A 17,084-nucleotide genomic window follows, 5' to 3' on the forward strand; every position below is an offset into this window, starting at 1 on the left:
GTCGTTTCTGTGCGACAGATTCATGCGGCGAGCGCCACGAAGCCCGGTCGGACGAGGGCCTGCATCAGACGGTGGGAGTTTCATGTGCGGGCACCAAAGCCAGGGGATCCCGCGGGTCCTTCCCCAGGGCGAATACCACCTTAGCAAGTCGAAAGAAGACCAGACTAGACCTTTTTCTCTCTCTTCTGCACTGACGGGTTGCCGAAGCAGTGGCACACTGCCCACATTGTGTGGAAATCAAGCGATTGGCGATGGGGCTCGCGGGGGATTCGACGCCATGGATGGATCTTGGGGACGGTCTTGAGCCTTGGCCGGAGAGTGCGACTTCAAGCAGGTTAGATCATGAGCTGCGGGAGAGCGAAAAGATGTGCCTAGAGGCGCTGGGGTCTCGGGCTGGCCGGGGTGCAGCAGGATGACCCGCCGGTGCGGCGAGTCGAGCGTTCCAAGTCAACGGTTTGCAATTGAATGCGGCTTGGATTCGATTGCTGCGAATGGAAGTTGCAAACGGCGTCAGCCCCAATGCGCCACTTCAATGTCACTGTGATTTGAAGGATGATGGCCGATCAATCGAAGATGTTCATGCTGAGCGCGCGATGGGCTCAGCTGACTCAGTGACAGAAGAGCGAGAACATGAGCCAAGAGACGATTGAATCAACAAACGGCAGCCGATTCTCGGGCCGATGGCGTTGGTCGTATTGCTCGGGATGTTTGCTTCGTGATCATAAACGACGTCACACGGCAGCATCGCAAAGTGACCTTGCGTTCATCGTGACCTCTTGTCATGGATACGTCTTCTTGTCAGCTCCATTCTGGCACGAGCCTGAAGTGCAACGGCGCGAGCACTGATAACTAAATTGCGGGTGTTGGTCGACATCCAGGGGCAGCCCAGCAAGCCACGAGAGCCTCTAAAACTAGGGCGCCGCCGCTAGAGAGGGTTCAAAGACACACATGGCGTTTAAAATGTCCGTGACAGCCGACACATCGTTACGCTCGTCGGTTTCTCTGCTTTGTCTCGCAACAGCTCGTATTGAAGACTGTAACGGCGCCATTTGTGGCCTTCGAGAAAGTGACCTGTTGTGCTATGCTGTGTTGCCAGAGGGAGAACTCTCCGCATCCGAGGCGTTCGGGAAACTTTGCCGACGCGTGTCCCAACGGCTCGAACCCCCTGGCATGCAATCAACGCCAGACCGAATGAGAAGATTTTGATCGTCTGATGAAAAGAAAAAAATCTTCCGAAACTAGGGGCACCGACGGGATGGATGCAGTTGATCCTGATGGATGGATTCGTCGAGAAGACGCCCAGAGCGGCAATGATGAAGGGGAAATGGCGGGCACGTCGCAGGTGAAGCAATCTTGGCTGGTCATACATTTCCTCAAGCCACACGATGACCCCTCCATCTCTTGATTAGTAAGTCATTTCCGGTGTCTTTCAAGATGCAGGCCCACTTGGCGTTTGAGGTTTCTGTTTCTGTTGTTCATTCATGTTGAGATGTTTCCCATCTTCGAACCTTACAGATGCCAAGAGACCATTTCCCTCAAGTACTCTTCAGCAGAATTCTGTTGTTCTTCGTAAGGATCACCGATAGCGGACTGCATCCTTCTCGTCGCAATGATTGTCTTCAATGGTATCATAGTGGGGCGCGCGGGGAACGTAATGAACGCAAAGATAAATACCCGATGAAAGTAGCATGATGACTTCATGAATTATGAACAGCGTCAATTCGCATATTCTTTCGACTGTCATCAAGAGCTAAACTCAACAGTCTTCACATCAAACATCTCAAAATGGCTTCCTCAAAGCAGAATCCGCCCCTCCTCGATCATATCGTCATCCTCTTACCCCACCAAGTCCTCGCCAGCCTCCCACCCTGGCTCTCGGACGAATTCACCATCCTGACCGGCGGCCGCCATGCCGATGGCCGCACTGAAAACAAGCTCGTAATCTTCGCCGACGGGACCTACCTGGAGCTCATCTCCTTCGTCGAGGGTATCAGCCCGGAAGAACGGCTCAAGCACAAGTGGGGCGCGAAGAAGGATGGAACCATCATCGACTGGGCCTACTCTCTCGTCGACGAGTCTGGCTTCTCCGCGATCCAAAAGCGAGTGAGCGCCGTGCAATCCCTGGCATCGTACGACGACCCCGTCCCGGGCGGCCGGATCAGACCGGACGGCGAGGAGCTGAAGTGGGCCGTTGCGCTGCCCGGGCCGGAGGGAAAAGTGGAGCGGGGCGAGTTGCCGTTCTGGTGCTTCGACCGAACGCCGCGCAAGTTGCGGGTGCCGGACCATGTCGAAAAGAATGTGACGCATCCCAGCCGCGCACTGGGAGTTCACTCGGTTGAGGTTGATGTCAGCAGTGAGGACTTCAAGAAGGCGTATGCTGGTATTATCGGACAGCCCGGGCAGGGAGAGAATGGCGGCACGTGGGCATTTGACGTTCCTATTCGCCAGTTCGAGGACCCCAGACATATTCAAGTGACTGTTTCTGAAGGGAAGTCACTTGAGGGATCTATTCGTCTGGCGCTGTACACCGCTAAGGGCACAGAGAAACGCGAAATTCGTGGAGATCTCGGAGCCGGCGTGTCAGTGAAGATCGATCTGATCCCAGTCTCTGGTAGTGCTTGATTATTATACAGAGGTACTTGGAAACTCAAATTCACGACTAAACTGACTATCAATACACTGTTCCATGATGTATACCGCATCAAACTACGTCCCTCTAGCTGGCTCCGTCACCGCAATTCAACAGGGATCAGTCTTTTCAATCCCTCCGACGACCACTTAATGCTGGCAATGATGAAATATGTGATAAGTAATCGAAATTTGGAGTGAAATCATTGGCTATTACCGCCCAGACAGAGCTCCAAGTCCGCTCACCTCCACCTTGTCATATGTTCTTACAAGGCTCGTGGTTCCCGGCCCGGATTCCACCCAATTACCATGAACCTGGCCCTTGGTCTTGAACGGCAGTTGCACGATCGCCACGGGCTTCTCAAAGCTTCTGGTATCCAACACCACCAGCTCACTTCCATCCACGTCATGATGATGAACCATCCCCAAGACCCAGCCGTCACCCTCGGATGCTTCGTTCGATCGCGGGATGAAAATAGGCTCTTCCACAGTACAGTTCGGCCCGGGGTCAAACAGGATCTCCTTGCCTTCGTGCTTTCCTGACTTACTCACGAGCATGTACCCGTTCAACCCAACGGGTAGGATCGGCGGAGCGGAAGATGCCTTGTTTGACATGATGACAGGCAAAAAGATGTTGTTGTATGATTGCGTTTGGAATCGCTCATCAATCCGTGCCATCTCGCCCGGTAGGTCAACGATCACCGTGGGGTCAACCGTCTTGGTCTTCGTAGGCTGGCTCAAGTCAATGGACCACCGCACGTAATCAGCCTTCATATCGCCGCATGGGTTTCCCTCCGTAGGCGTTTCGAACATTGGAAAGGGGCTGTACATCATTCTCGAAGACTCCATGGAGATCTTGCCGCTGTTCGCACCTTCATCCCACTCTTCCCAGGCTCCGGCAGTGTGCAGAAGCATGGCGTGCTCCCAGTGATACACGCGATACTCGCCGGGGCTCCAGCCTGCCGGCAGTCGACTTGACGCGCGTCGCGGAACAACCACGAAGGTTGCAGGACGATCTCTCCTGTACTGCCAATGATGGCCTCCAGCCTTCATCTGAGTCTCGTCGGCATCGTACGGCCACAGGACTAGGATGATGAAGTTCTCCGTGATGGCACAGTCGTGTATGAAAGCCAGCCAAGGCGACTTCACCCACTGCTCATCGCGGACTTTGCCCTCTTTGTCGAGGGTGTAGATTACAATGTCGTCCGTGCAAAGTCCTTTAGCTTCGTAACCGAACACAACCAGCTCGTTGGTATACGGATCAAACTTTGGGTGCGCAGAGAATGTCAAGCCTGGGGACTTGAACGGGTCGTAACCCAGGGTTTCGAGAGTGTTGGGGTCGATCTCATATGGCAGCGCCGATTCCTTGAGGGCCAGAAGCTTGCCTGCCCAAAAGACAAGGTTTGTGTTGGCTGTTGAGTCGATGGCAGCCCGAACACATGGGTGGTGAGAGAAAGGATTGCGGTAAAGACCAAAGAGTCGCTTTTTGGCATGTCTTTCCAGTCGGAGACGCTCAGTGTCGACGTATCGTATTTTCAAGTCGACACGACCATCTTGAATCCGGAACGCGCAAACGTTGCCGTCCCCCTCGATAGGTGGATTTTCTTCGGGAGGAGGGTAAAAAGGGTCGACGAGGATACGATAGAAGGTGCCGCTGAGTTGGCTAGGGATCTTCCCAAAGACGGGAAGGTCTTCAACCTCACCCTCAAAACGTCCTTTGACGCCGTGATCTGATGGTCTCAAGTGGCGAGACCAAGCTGATTCGAGGCCAAAGACCTGGTTGGCACCGTTGGCACCGTTGGCGCTGTTGGTTTTCAGGTGTTTTTGTTCCATGATAGAGAAAGTTCTCCAGACTTGACTTGGGGTAAAAAGATAGTTACGATGATTTTGAGAATTCGATGAGGCTTGATGAACCGGTGGGATGCTTCGAAAACAAGCTGACCTCATCACCAGCTGGACAGCACTTTTCTTTTATGCTTCATCTTACAGCAGCCATCTACATCACCACAGCCGCCCAGTGAGACGCTGCGGATTTCTCATCAGCAGTCTCAAGGCCGTCAAAAAACATCCGGATCCGAAGTTCATGTTTGTTACCAAGACTCAGTCCTCTCTGACCCGGCCTCCAGGCCAGCTAGCATAAGGCCGTGCGCAACTGCCGTGGTCAAATGCCGTTTCATTCCTAGTCGTGATCTCCAGGACACGGAGGTAATTGCACGAAGACTTGCCGTTCCGTCTCAACTTGAGAAGGTGTAGGTCGGCGACCTGCGGCCATGACTAGTGGGTAATGAACTACCTAGAGAAGTAGCACAACCCGTCCTTGGCGCCGTCCAGAGTGGCCAGGAACTTCAGACGACTATTAATAAGCGGCCATTCATTGGGACTGTAGCTGGTAGGCATGCCTAACATCAGATGTTCTGACGATCCCGCTGAGCTAAGCGGCGAAACATGGCAGTCCGCCCATGCGCCGGGTGTGGGGATTTGAGGCTCACCGACGGTACCAAACGGAAGACTTACAACCCGTGAGCTTGGCTGGTTATGACGACCTCAAGCAACGAAAATGAAAAGTTCCCGGTGGGATTATGTGAACATTTTCGGTATGTGGGCGAGCACTAGTATCGACATCTTTACATTGTCTGCGCACATAATTACTTGGACCATCGCCGTGGACTTAGGCGATTGACGCGAGTACTCAGCTCAGTCTGCATCTTTGACTTACAACCATGTCTTCGTCTTCTCACAATGTTGAGTCTTCACCTGCAAGACTTTCAGAGTTTTTGGACATCGCGTCAAGCATCGTTGGGCCGGAAAATGTCTCTAGAGACCCTTCTTGGGGAGCACCGAAAGGGCTTTACGGCGCCGACAATTACGGCGATCCCTTTCCGTTGAGCAAGCCTCATCATGCAGCGGCAGCCGTGAGACCTGCCACCGTTGACCACATCCAGCAAATTGTCAAAGCAGCAAATGACACTCGAACGCCGCTCTGGACAGTCTCCCGAGGAAAGAATCTTGGGTTGGTCTTGATGTCTCATGTGGATTTACCTGCTAACCTTTGACTACCCAGGTACGGCGGTTCAGCGCCTGTCGTTTCGGGAACAGTGATTCTCGACTTACATCGAATGACCAACATCATCGAAATCAACGAGGAGTATGCGTACGCCATCGTCGAGCCGGGTGTCACCTTCATGCAACTTCACGCTGAAATCAGACGGCGGAACCTGAACCTGTGGATGTCCGTACCAGCTTTGGGCTGGGGCTCTGTCATTGGAAATGCTCTGGAGAGAGGTTTTGGTTACACCCAGGAAGCTGTGCACTACAAACAGCAGTCCGGTTTGGAAGTTGTCCTGCCCAACGGGGATCTTCTTAGAACTGGGATGGGGGCTATGGAGAATAACAAGACTTGGCCACTCTACTCGGGGTATGTAATTGCCTATGCATTTTCTTCGATGGTTCCTCAGCTGACTGTGTTAGGGGCCTGGGGCCGGGTGTGGATGGTTTGTTCTTTCAGTCAAACTATGGTTAGCACTTTTCTCTTTCACTCTTCTAAACTCCTGCTAACTTCACACAAGGCATTGTTACCAAAATGGGCGTCCACCTTTCTCATGCCCCTGAAGCATATACCCGCATCGAAGTGGATTGCTTCGATGACGAAGATGTCGTTCCTCTTACAGGCGCACTCACAGAGTTGATGCGACGGCGCGTCATTACCAACCCGCCCCAACTCTTCAACACCATGACCATGATCACCGGGATGATCGGCACCAGCAAGGAGCTCACCCAAGCGCTGGGACAGTATTCGTCTCTGAAGCACCGGATTCCCGCCGATGTCGTCGCCGACATCACCAAACGCTTCAAACTCCCCGCCTGGCGCACCGCATTTGCCATATACGCGCCCCGTGAGGCTCATCCTGGCCTCATCGAGGCGATCAAGCGCCGCTTCGAGCTTGTCAAAGGCTCAAATATCACGACCGAGACATGCACTGCTCCACCAGGCGAGTACCTACGAGGCGAGGATGTAGCCCCGGACTTCCTCCCTCAGAACGGCGTTCCGAGCATTGAACACTTGAAGATGCTCGAGGGACACAACGACGGTGACGGCCTCTGGCACAACTCCTACTCTCCCGTCATCCCACCGTCTGGCCGCGAGTTGTATGAATGGTACCTCGGCGTGAAGAAAATCACTGAAGACAACGATCTCAACTTCGTCGCCGATTTCCACGTCTTTGACCGCTACGTCATCGCCATCAACCTTGTCCTGTTTCACCCTTTGGCGAGACCCCGATTACATCCCCTTCAAATGGCGCTCATGGAGCATACGCGGAAGCTTGGGTATCTCGAGTACCGAGCGCATATCAGCTTCATGGACGTGACTGCCGCCCACCAAAACTTCAACGGAGGTGCCTTCGGACGGTTCACGACATTGCTCAAGGATGCTATCGACCCGAATGGGGTGTTATCGCCCGGAAAGCAAGGAGTCTGGAACACGGGTGCAGGCCCGAAGCTGTAAAGCACTTCCGCAAGCCACAAGTGCCCTATTTCTGTGTTATTCAATAAGAGTTGTATTGATAGTAGACTCGCGAAGAATTGTCAGGTGCTCGGTCTTGATTTACAACTGCAGGACTTTGTCCCTTAGTGTTGCGGTACACGGGTTCGTTGTTGTATCAATGGTATAGTACCGGTCAGAATGAGGTAGACGAAGTAAATCATGAGCAGCACCCCGAGAACCCTGACGGTTTCTGACGCATCATGACTCTTTCTCCTTTCCACGGCGATATCCATTTTGGGAATACTTTAAGGTTCGAAGAATTGCATGAGCCGGGGCTGTCAAGGTGCGGACAGCGGTGGCTTGTATTTAAAGATGAACCGCTGTGGTGTTACACTTTTCGGTGATTCAGTAACCACCTGCCTGGTAGGCATGGTTTCTGCCCTAATTCTTCGCCTTGCAATCACTGCCGTCCTGAAGAAACAAAATAATCTTTGAATGATCATTGGTCAAGAACAACCCCTCGAGGTGCATGCAAACTTCTTTGCAACTATCTCCTCAACGAGCGTCAAGATACGGCATTTTTGCTCAAACACGTCATACCCATCACCACCACCACCACCAGTATCATGACTGATAAAATATTCTCTACATATAACTACGAAAATCATCGGAACTACGCAGCAAAGATGACGAAAATCAAGCAACGCAACACCCAAGCCAAGCCGAGATACCACGATCAAGGCACCATGACAGAGCCACCGTACCCCTATGTTCGGCTCAATGTGTGCAGGACAGTCGCCATAGTAGCTTGGACGATTTGGCTTCTCCACGCAATGTACGATCAATTTCGCGGATCCCTAAGGGATTTTCTCTTCATCCCCGCTGGAGTATGCAGTGTCTTGTTTTTCATTCTTGGGACCCAATTACCTGGCGACATCGACACGGATAATCTCTTCATCCAGAGTCTCTGGGCTGGTACGTTTCACTTCGTGGTTTTGACAATCACCGAATGGCTCTCTAGTTGTTTCATCTGTGAGTTGCCTAAGTCATGGGCTCTTGGATCGAGGATTTGCTGGTTACTTGTTTGGATGTGGTCATGTTGCGTCGTCTGGGGCTGGATAGTTGCGATAGGACCCCAAGACAAGGAAGACATCAAGGTGCCGCTTTGGATGAAGGATTTTCTGCCTCATGGAATCACCAAACTCATTAGGAATAAGGAATAGACCACGTACGCTTTTTCAATGGAAGGCTTCGCGCGATCTACTTCACATACCGCCCGTAGGATGAATGCAACCTTTCCCTCCGCCCCTTGTTTGACGAGACGTAAAGAGAGAGTTTCGAGTCTTATGTGTGCTACTGGACAGGCAGTAGCAATTTAGCTGTTGGTACTCTGGGGTGTACCACAGACTGACCCCAAAGGGACAATGCTTTCTTGCTCGAAGTAGCATATAAGAAGAAGAACCTCTGCTGCGGGTCCAAATTGTTCGATTCTTCGAGACTGAAGTCTCGAAAACTTTCCGAAGCTAAGATGACCACCGACACCGAATTACGTAGGATTCCTCGCGCTGAGATGAAACCGACATACAGACATAAAAGCACGATGACCGAACTTCCAGGGCTGCTGCCATCACAAACCTCATTCCTTCGATTCGCCGGCATCGTTGCCTGGATTCTTCAGGCTTTGTGGTGGCTATACGCGACACATTGGGTCGGCACTTGTATCGACCCTGTTTCCAACCTTGCTTACTTCTCTTGCGCTGCCTTTGGGATCGCAACCATGTTCACACACGTTCCTTGGACGACACGGGCTAGGCTTTGTGTACAAGCCTTGATGCTGCACGCCTTCTCCTACCTGTCATCTTCTGTGCTTTGGCATGCAGCGGATACTTGGCGAGATCCCTCTTTCTTGATTCCGACACGTATTGCGGCCATCTACATCTGGGTTGTGATTACACTCCTTGTCTGGGGTGCCGTTGTTGCGATAGGTCCTCAAGATTTAACGGATCTCACATTGCCATATTGGGTGAAGGAGAATTCCTTATGGAATTGCAAAGCATATCAAATTCAACGAAAGGCGCTAAAGACTGATGATCTGTTGGGTGAGCCGTTGAGTCCTTAAGGTTCATAGACCGCAAATGATTTCCACGTATTGGAAATGAGAAACAATGGCACCTTTAAGCTTGATTAGTAACAGTTTCAGAGATTGAATCAAACATTTTGGGCGAGCATGTTACCATACCCAGCCACAACTTGTGACAGTCTCATACTTGCCCACACATGTAGAGATCACAGGGTAAACCTTAGCCCTCGGCCATGCCGAGATCAAGATACCCTGTGAGCTTCTCTTAATTATTAATGTCTCCGTCTATTTAAGATTATTCCCTCGCTCTTTCTAAATAAACTGCACTTCAATCGATTCAACCAAGATCACATAATTACCCACGTCAACATGACCATTTCGAACGAACTCCCCGCTATTCGGCAACCGAGACCAAAGCAGTCCGCGGAACATGAGGTCATGATTTTCAAGCAACGCCAACCGCTCATGTCGCGCGAAAAGGCGATGGTCTACCGATTCATTGGCATCACCGCTTGGATTCTTCAAACCTTTTACTGGCTGTACGGGTTCTTTATGAATATAGATGCCTGGAATCCACTAAGACCGCTGTTTCTCGGCGCCACATTCTCACTGGTAGTCGCTCTCCATTTCAAAGACACTCCTATAGCTACTCGGGTCAGATTCTGCGTACACGCTACGTTGTTATATTTCGCCTTCAATATTTCCGGCGGATGTCTTTGGACTATGGCTTCGATGTTTGCAAGAGCCGGGGGGTCCAGGGATTCTATCATGGTATGGCTCGTCGGTGTATACTGGTGGGTAATCGTCACCGCTATTATCTGGGGCTTCCTCGTTTCGATAGGACCCCAGGACGAGTCCGACATCAGGCTGCCATTTTGGTTCAAGGAATTCCTCCCATATGCCCTGGCGAAGCATATCAAAGAGCGAGATTCCAGCCAAGAGCGCTCGTGCATCGATAAGAAGGAGCAGTGATGGTGTCGGCTGATTTGGCGATATCTCAAGGATGGGTGACAGATGGAAATCTACACTACTTTATCCACGCGTAATATCAGACGTATGGTCACGATCACTGTCACCGCGTGCCGGTACTCATTTCGCCAATAGTGGTTCTCAATATCTCGCGCACTGTATCTGGGTTCAACGAATTTGCCGATTTCCAGACGAGGAGCCGTAGGTGGATTTAACAGTGGAACGGATGGGGGTGGAACGTCTCCAACCGTGGTGTGGAAATCGTGGAGTAAAAATGGAATCGACCGATGACCTAGTGATAGACCAAGAACACGCTAATTATTCATGGCATCATTCATACATCATGGTTCAGCATCTGCAATTCCTCACTGTACCAATGCTGCGATACCCAAGTAAGACATCGATGCATGACTGCCAGTCACATTGAATGTACCCATCAAGGTCCCGGATCATGCGTCCAACACACCGCTTCGCTTCCTCATGCTAACAATTTGCGACCTTCTCTATAGGCATGTCGCATTTGCAGTGTCACACAAGTATTCAAGGGCTGAAATTTAATACATTTTTACTTTTTTTCTATTATCCAACAAGTCATAACATCATATCCAGAGCCCTTTCATACCCTGTATCCATGTCCTGTTGCTCCTAAAATCCAACGCTTCGCTAAAAAACAACGAGCATCTATCGGCAGCAGTAACCGCCGTCAATGACGATATCAGCACCGGTGGTGTAGGTGCTGGCATCGGAGACGAGGTAGACGTAGGCGCCCTTGAGCTCCTTGGCGTCGCCGTTGCGGCCCATGGGGATCATGCTCTTCCACAGCTCCTGGGTCTCCTGGGCGACGAAGTCGGACAGGCCGGTGTCGATGTAGCCGGGTGAGATGGAGTTGACACGGGCAAAGTCGCGCCACTCGTTGGCGAGCGAGCGGGCCATGTGGATGCAGCCTGCCTTTGCGACGTTGTACGAGGTCTGCTCCTGGGGGTAGTTGGCGATGTGGCCGGACATGGAGGCGGTGATGACGAAGGATCCCGAGCCGCGCTCGCGGAAGTGAGCGCCGACGGCCTTGGCGCAGTACGCAGTGCCGTTCAGGTCGATCTGGATAACGTGGTCCCAGGCCTCCTTGGAGCCGTCGATGACACCAGTGTCGGCGGTAGCACCGGCGCTGTGAGAGACATATGTTAGCAACTGTCATCGCCTCGGAAGGCTGTGTTCTGAGTGAAGACCTACTTGGCGATGAAGGCATCGATCTTGCCAAAGTCAGACAGGATCTGCTTGACGGTCTTGTCGACATCCTCGTAGTCGCTGACGTTCAGCTTGTAGATGTTGACCTTGACGCCGTACTCCTTCTCGAGCTCGGCCTTGTTCTTCTCGGCACCCTCCTTGCGGCTGGAGTAGGTGAGGGCCAGGTCGGCGCCCATCTCGGCGCAACCACGGGCAGCCTCAATGCCCATGCCGCGGGGTCCGGAGGCGCCGGTGACGACGACGACCTTGCCCTTGAGGCTGAAGAGGTCCAGGAGACGGGAAGCGGTGGGGATTTCTTGAGGCATGGTGACGGTTTATTTGGTGTTAGTTTGGAAATGAAGATGTTGTCGATGTGGAAGAGAAGGTTCAATGGGTATCAAGGTATGTTTGGATGAGGGAGAAAGAGAAGTAGAAAAAGAAAACAGATCGGCGCGAAAGATGGCTTTAGATAGAAAGCTCAAGGGCCTTGGAGGGGCATTGCGGTGGCATGATGGAGGGGTAGCTTTTGGGTTTCGAACCGGCCGTGACGGCATGCCAGAACCCCGCTGATGTCATTGATCAGGCACACGGACTTGACACCGGCGGAGCTAATTGATACGGGTCCTCACTCAGCAATTTGGTGGTTGAAGCCGACGTGGACAAGGGCAGACATCCTTGAGTGGGTGGATCTTGAGATTTTTTTCTGGAGACCCGGATGGGCCGCATGTAGAGGGCATGTACCTGAGTAATGCCCATCTGCAGTGCAACAACACCTGCGGCTTCGACAGCTCATCGATGATCGATCTTGGAGCTCTCTTACTGCTTGGTAATGCGGCTAAGAGCTGCGGGAGCGACTTGGCGGGAACCAGCCTGATTAGGGATGATTATCTGAGCGCTCGCAAATTGGGCAATTGCAAGTCTTTGCTCGGCAGACTGGATGCCAACAGCGACGGCTTATCTCAGTCTGTACATGATGAAGCTCTTTGTGGTACAACTCACGCTAAAACTGTCAACTCCAAGGTTGCGGCCAAGACTAGCTGAAGCTCCACCAAAGTCCACTACCAGCCCCCCAGTCCTTGTGCTGCAACAGGAACATTAGTCAAGGCCTCGCATCATCGTTGCTTCACTGGCTGGACTCGGTCGGAGAACGAGGCCTGCTTCTGCGGGGCTATTCCTGCGTGTTTGCTGTGAATGCCGCATTCTTTGTGCCGTTGAGATAACGAGCGCGAAGAGGGGCCATCGATGTCGTGGACGTGTCAAATGAAAGTACCACACTTGTACACAAAGCTCTGGGAGCTCCTGTTGGCTTGTCAACGCGGAGCTGTCGCGGAGCCATGTCGGTGAGGGGTTTAGCGTGGGGTGGAATGGGCCTTCGAACTGAACCACCATTTGGTCGAGACTCTCCCTCGCCTCAGCTAGGCGGTGGTCTGCGCACCACTGTGGATTTCCGAAGCTGTATTACCTGTACAGGTGATGCAGACGAAGACGGGGCCTCACCTCGCGTGCAATGTTGACGAAGATGGGGCTCTGGATCTGTACAGTTGGTGCAGTAGTCGCGGATCTGTACAGGTGATGCAGTAGCCCTTGGATCTGTACAGGTGATGCAGATTGAGGCGACGCGGAGCTGTTTGAAGATGGTTCGTGCGATCCGCGGTCGGACTGCGGGATGGGATCCGGGGACGGGCCTCGGCTCGCGCGGGTGGACAAGCGTCATTTTCCCCGTGTTGCACCCGGCCGTCGACATGGTCTCGTATCACGACCGGAATTACCATCGGTGCAAGATACTGTCACAGAAGTTGCTGAGAGTTTGCGAATTCCAAATGCCAGAGGACACGGAACAGCGAAATATTGCGATTAAGTAGTCGTCCATGATGGTCATTGATGCATGGCTGTTCTTGAAGCAGGTCATCTTCGGGGCTGTTGATCCGAATGTCACATCACGCCTTCGAGTTCACCAGATCAAGCTTTCCGCCACTGGCTTTTCTCATGATGTTCACGGCGTGCCATCCAGGTAGGAGGCGACTGCAATATTCAATCTAGGAGCGCCGTGCATGGCGAGGAAAGTTTGTTTTGAAAGCAGTAAATGCAAAGCTCTCGTGGCTCCTTTCACGTGGTTTTGAAATGAAAATATAATCAATCGTACAGCCGTGGTTCATAGCTAGATTTTCAATTTTCCGTAGATTTTCGCAACGAGTCCGAATCCTCAGTTACGCAGTTCACATCCTGAAACCAAGGGAACAGTACGGGCTTTCTCATCACCAAACGACTGAACAACGGCAAGATGTCCCAGATACCCGGACTTGGTTTCCGCGAATGCCATCATTCCTGCATGCCCAAGCGCGATAACCGCAGCAGTCGGATTGCACGTTCCATATCGCTACGTATACGGGACGAAATTCCTAAGAAGAGCCTGATCGCCCTCCTGCCAAAGACGGGATATCTCCTCATCGCAGTCTCTATAGCCGCCGCCGCCGTGAGCAGTCTCATCATGAGCGGGATCCTCGACGCATCTCAGACGACGCGTTCCCTTGTCCTCTCTATCATCTGTTACTTGGCATCCAGCATTTTCATCATCTCCGTGGCTTTCTGTAACGGAATTCGACAGGCTGCTCAAATTCCGGGGCCAACCACCTTTGTGTTCTTCTTCGTCTGGGTTGTTATTCAGGTCCTTTGCTTCTTCAACACGAAGATCCTGTGGAGTCAGGATTGGCCTACTGATACCAAGAACCTAGCGGTGGCCTGGATGCTGCTGAGCCTGGCCTCCATAGCAATCTACATCTTTGCCCTCATCCAGATCATGGCTGTTTCGCGGAAGGAGCTTCACTCGAAAAAGCTCGACTTGGAAGCAGCTAAGCCATCGTCGTCGTTCAGGAGGGCGTCTTGCGATCATGTCGAGCACGGCGAGCCGCAGCCACCAGTTTACACTCCGCGGAAGGAAAATTCGGAGAAGCTTTGTTCGGAGGCAGCTGCAGAACCAGCGTCGCCGTGGGAGAAGGCGTCCTGGGAGCATGTTGAATACGGCGAGCGGGAGCCGCAACCACCTGTTTTCATTCCGCGAAAGGAATTCTACCAATTGCGGGGTGTTACCTGTATTTGCACCACCCGTGGGCCGTGAACAACTAGAGTGACTGCGAAGACTTGGAGAAGTAGAAGAGAAAATGGCTGTCCGTGGCAGACATGAGATGCTAAGTCCCACAGGTTTGGGGTTGTAGTTAGTTTCTCAAAAGTAAGGGGTGTCGGAGAAAGCTTGGATGGACTGTGTCTACAATTCAAATATGTTTGCGTATCAGGCATGTAACTGCACCGGGTGGTCATAACAAGAAGACGTTTTCGTTTTCCTTCACATCCGGTTGCCAACTACTGGCATACGGGAATGTTCGTTGATGTGTAAAGGAGATGAATGTTAGAGGGAAAAAAAGTGATGAAACTACGATATATTTCTAGAAACTTCAAGCTACCCCATAAGACAGCTGAGGTAGCATATCATCCTAGGGGTTGTTATAGAACCGAAGCGCATACAACACAGCAATGCAATCGTCTACTCGAGTAGGCTTTTGTTCTTATGTACTACTATATTTAGGCAAGATTTGGTACTCGGGTATCCCCGTTCATTCCCCAGCTACGTTGCCATGCTTCTACGGACCTCGACCTCCTCAGCCCCAGCCTTTTCGGCCAGATCAGCGTCCAATTCGCGAACGATGTTGACATCCCCAAAGATCTCGTCAATTTCCTCGAGGGACTTTCCTCTGGTTTCGGGGTAAAAGAGGGCGAACACGACAGCGCAGATTGCATTTGTCAGTATGAACAGAATCTGTTGATACAAATGAGCGCCAGACGTGTTCCGTATAGAAGAGGCGACTTACGTAGTACTTCCAGCCAACCTCAGCGAGCGCAATTGGTGAACATTGCGTGATGACGAGACTGATGGAGTAGTGGATGACCTGGACTATGGCATTCGCTTTTGCGCGCAGCTCGGTTGTGAAGACTTCAGGGCTGTTCCAAATGTTAGTCTCATTGGGCAGGAAAACCCCGTTCTGGATCTTACGGAATGATCCAAGTCATGGGCCCCAAAAGGGCCGAATAGTTTGCAGAAACAGCAAAGATGCAGGCAATAAGTCCTCGTTGAGCAGCTTCATTCGTAGGGAATCCAGGTCGTGCTGGGTACACTGCTGCCAAGATGGTGATAATCATGTAACAAACAGACAGCAGCGATGAGCTGAAAATGAGGATTTTCTTTCGTCCAATGCGGTCGACAAAGAACAGAGAGAGGAAGCAGGCCACGGGGGCGACAGATCCGTACAAACCGCTGACAAGAAGCTGCTGGTCCTGGCTGAACTGAAGGGTGGCATAGATGGCTGTCTGATAGTACTGAACGAATGAGATGCCCGACAACATGGCAGCTGCCCAGACGAACGACCCGACAAAGAGCCGCTTGCGAAATGCAGGGGTTTTGAATAGGTCGGCCCACGATAGACGCCCCTGAGTTTGCAGCTCTTCGGCGATGTTGACTTGGATGACGGTGAACTCGGTGCGGCACCAGTTGTCGTTGGAGCCGTTGTAGTGGTAGTTGCGGAATGCCTTTTCGGCCTCTTCGTTACGACCTTTCAAGCATAGCCATCGTGGCGACTCGCTGAGGAATAGGACACCAACGCCTAGGATCAACGCTGGTATGCTTTGGATAGCGAAGCCGAGTCTCCACTGATTGGAGTTGTGCCATTTGCCCTCGCCAACTCCGGTCCAGAGGGCGACAAAAAAGCCCCATGCAACCACTATGAAGAGTCAGAAATCGTAGTTGTGAGCTGTTTGGATACTGACTCATCTGGTTAACGGCTGTGACTCTGGCTCTTTCTTCAGTCTGGAGTTGTTGGATCAGCGGTTTGATACAACTTGCACGAGTGGAGTTACCTTTGCAATCTCAGCGCCAAAGACAGGAGCCACACCAGTGATCGTACCAACAGCATAGCCGACTAGAAGTCGTCCCATGATGACTGATAATGAGTTCAGCTAAGACAACTCAACATTCATAGAACAGGCAAATACTCACGCATAGCAACATGAACAGCACCAGCCATCAAGGCTCCACCGATGACACCCCAAATACACCCAAAGGCGATGGCCCTGCGACGGCCGAGCCGATCACTGGTGATGCCGACTGAAGCACTGCCCAGCCAAGCTGGATCATTCGGTTAGGGTTGATGAGAATGAGAGATCTGAGGGTGCCTTGCCTCCTGCCTGGTACACCGACACAATAGCTCCTCTCAAGGGGGCATCGGGATTTCCAAAGTAGGTCAAGAAGGACTTGAGCGCCAAGCTTGGTGTGATGATACCGGAATCACTGATCGATCACTGGTTAGTAGTGGGATTCCAACATGTCCATGCTCACAACTCACTAGCCGTAGAGAAATCCCCCAATTCCCAGCAATATAGAAGTTAGGAAGGGCTTGCTAAGCCAAGGTGAAGTATCTCGTGCCATGATTACAGGAGCTGTGTAACCCTAATTCAAAGAAACGAATCACTCAAAGCAAAGTTTCAAAGTCTGAAGACAAAAGTCACAGATAACTCGACCTCTAAATCCTTCACTATGATACACGACACCACTGCTATTTAAAGCAGGGGTATACTTACCCGCCTCCAACCAGATCCTTTGTAAGTTTCGCGTCAGCAGGCCGACTATGTGGGGGACGACCCCAGACTCAACGCACA

The 17,084-nt window shown here is 51.9% G+C and overlaps 7 protein-coding genes across 7 annotated transcripts; 4 read left to right on the forward strand and 3 right to left on the reverse strand.

The window, feature by feature from the left end:
- Positions 1 to 1,785: 1,785 nt before the first annotated feature.
- Positions 1,786 to 2,622, forward strand: CGGC5_v007290 (uncharacterized protein; the record flags this gene model as incomplete). Its single annotated transcript, XM_032035846.1, has 1 exon — positions 1,786 to 2,622. One exon carries the CDS (start codon positions 1,786 to 1,788, stop codon positions 2,620 to 2,622), a length of 837 nt encoding a protein of 278 aa, XP_031885239.1.
- A 219-nt stretch (positions 2,623 to 2,841) lies between these two features.
- Positions 2,842 to 4,461, reverse strand: LSDX1-2 (Lignostilbene-alpha,beta-dioxygenase isozyme I; the record flags this gene model as incomplete). Its single annotated transcript, XM_032035847.1, has 1 exon — positions 2,842 to 4,461. The coding sequence occupies one exon, from the start codon at positions 4,459 to 4,461 to the stop codon at positions 2,842 to 2,844; it is 1,620 nt and encodes a 539-aa protein (XP_031885240.1).
- An 887-nt stretch (positions 4,462 to 5,348) lies between these two features.
- Positions 5,349 to 7,132, forward strand: VAOA-3 (Vanillyl-alcohol oxidase; the record flags this gene model as incomplete). The annotated part of the gene is made up of 4 exons (XM_032035848.1): positions 5,349 to 5,638; positions 5,690 to 6,043; positions 6,097 to 6,143; positions 6,195 to 7,132. 4 exons carry the CDS (start codon positions 5,349 to 5,351, stop codon positions 7,130 to 7,132), a joined length of 1,629 nt encoding a protein of 542 aa, XP_031885043.1.
- A 2,428-nt stretch (positions 7,133 to 9,560) lies between these two features.
- Positions 9,561 to 10,163, forward strand: CGGC5_v007293 (uncharacterized protein; the record flags this gene model as incomplete). Its single annotated transcript, XM_032035849.1, has 1 exon — positions 9,561 to 10,163. One exon carries the CDS (start codon positions 9,561 to 9,563, stop codon positions 10,161 to 10,163), a length of 603 nt encoding a protein of 200 aa, XP_031885241.1.
- A 678-nt stretch (positions 10,164 to 10,841) lies between these two features.
- On the reverse strand, positions 10,842 to 11,707 carry lxr1-1 (NADP-dependent mannitol dehydrogenase; the record flags this gene model as incomplete). The annotated part of the gene is made up of 2 exons (XM_032035850.1): positions 10,842 to 11,322; positions 11,388 to 11,707. The coding sequence occupies 2 exons, from the start codon at positions 11,705 to 11,707 to the stop codon at positions 10,842 to 10,844; spliced, it is 801 nt and encodes a 266-aa protein (XP_031885242.1).
- A 1,955-nt stretch (positions 11,708 to 13,662) lies between these two features.
- On the forward strand, positions 13,663 to 14,496 carry CGGC5_v007295 (uncharacterized protein; the record flags this gene model as incomplete). Its single annotated transcript, XM_032035851.1, has 1 exon — positions 13,663 to 14,496. One exon carries the CDS (start codon positions 13,663 to 13,665, stop codon positions 14,494 to 14,496), a length of 834 nt encoding a protein of 277 aa, XP_031885235.1.
- A 504-nt stretch (positions 14,497 to 15,000) lies between these two features.
- On the reverse strand, positions 15,001 to 16,854 carry CGGC5_v007296 (High-affinity glucose transporter; the record flags this gene model as incomplete). The annotated part of the gene is made up of 8 exons (XM_066151840.1): positions 15,001 to 15,192; positions 15,245 to 15,374; positions 15,427 to 16,150; positions 16,197 to 16,236; positions 16,287 to 16,369; positions 16,426 to 16,541; positions 16,627 to 16,716; positions 16,772 to 16,854. 8 exons carry the CDS (start codon positions 16,852 to 16,854, stop codon positions 15,001 to 15,003), a joined length of 1,458 nt encoding a protein of 485 aa, XP_066008852.1.
- Between the last annotated feature and the right edge of the window lie 230 nt (positions 16,855 to 17,084).

The sequence above is a fragment of the Colletotrichum fructicola genome (assembly GCF_000319635.2).
Source record: "Colletotrichum fructicola Nara gc5 chromosome Unknown KSG_Nara_v1_contig04, whole genome shotgun sequence".
Classification (NCBI taxonomy): Eukaryota; Fungi; Ascomycota; class Sordariomycetes; order Glomerellales; family Glomerellaceae; genus Colletotrichum; species Colletotrichum fructicola.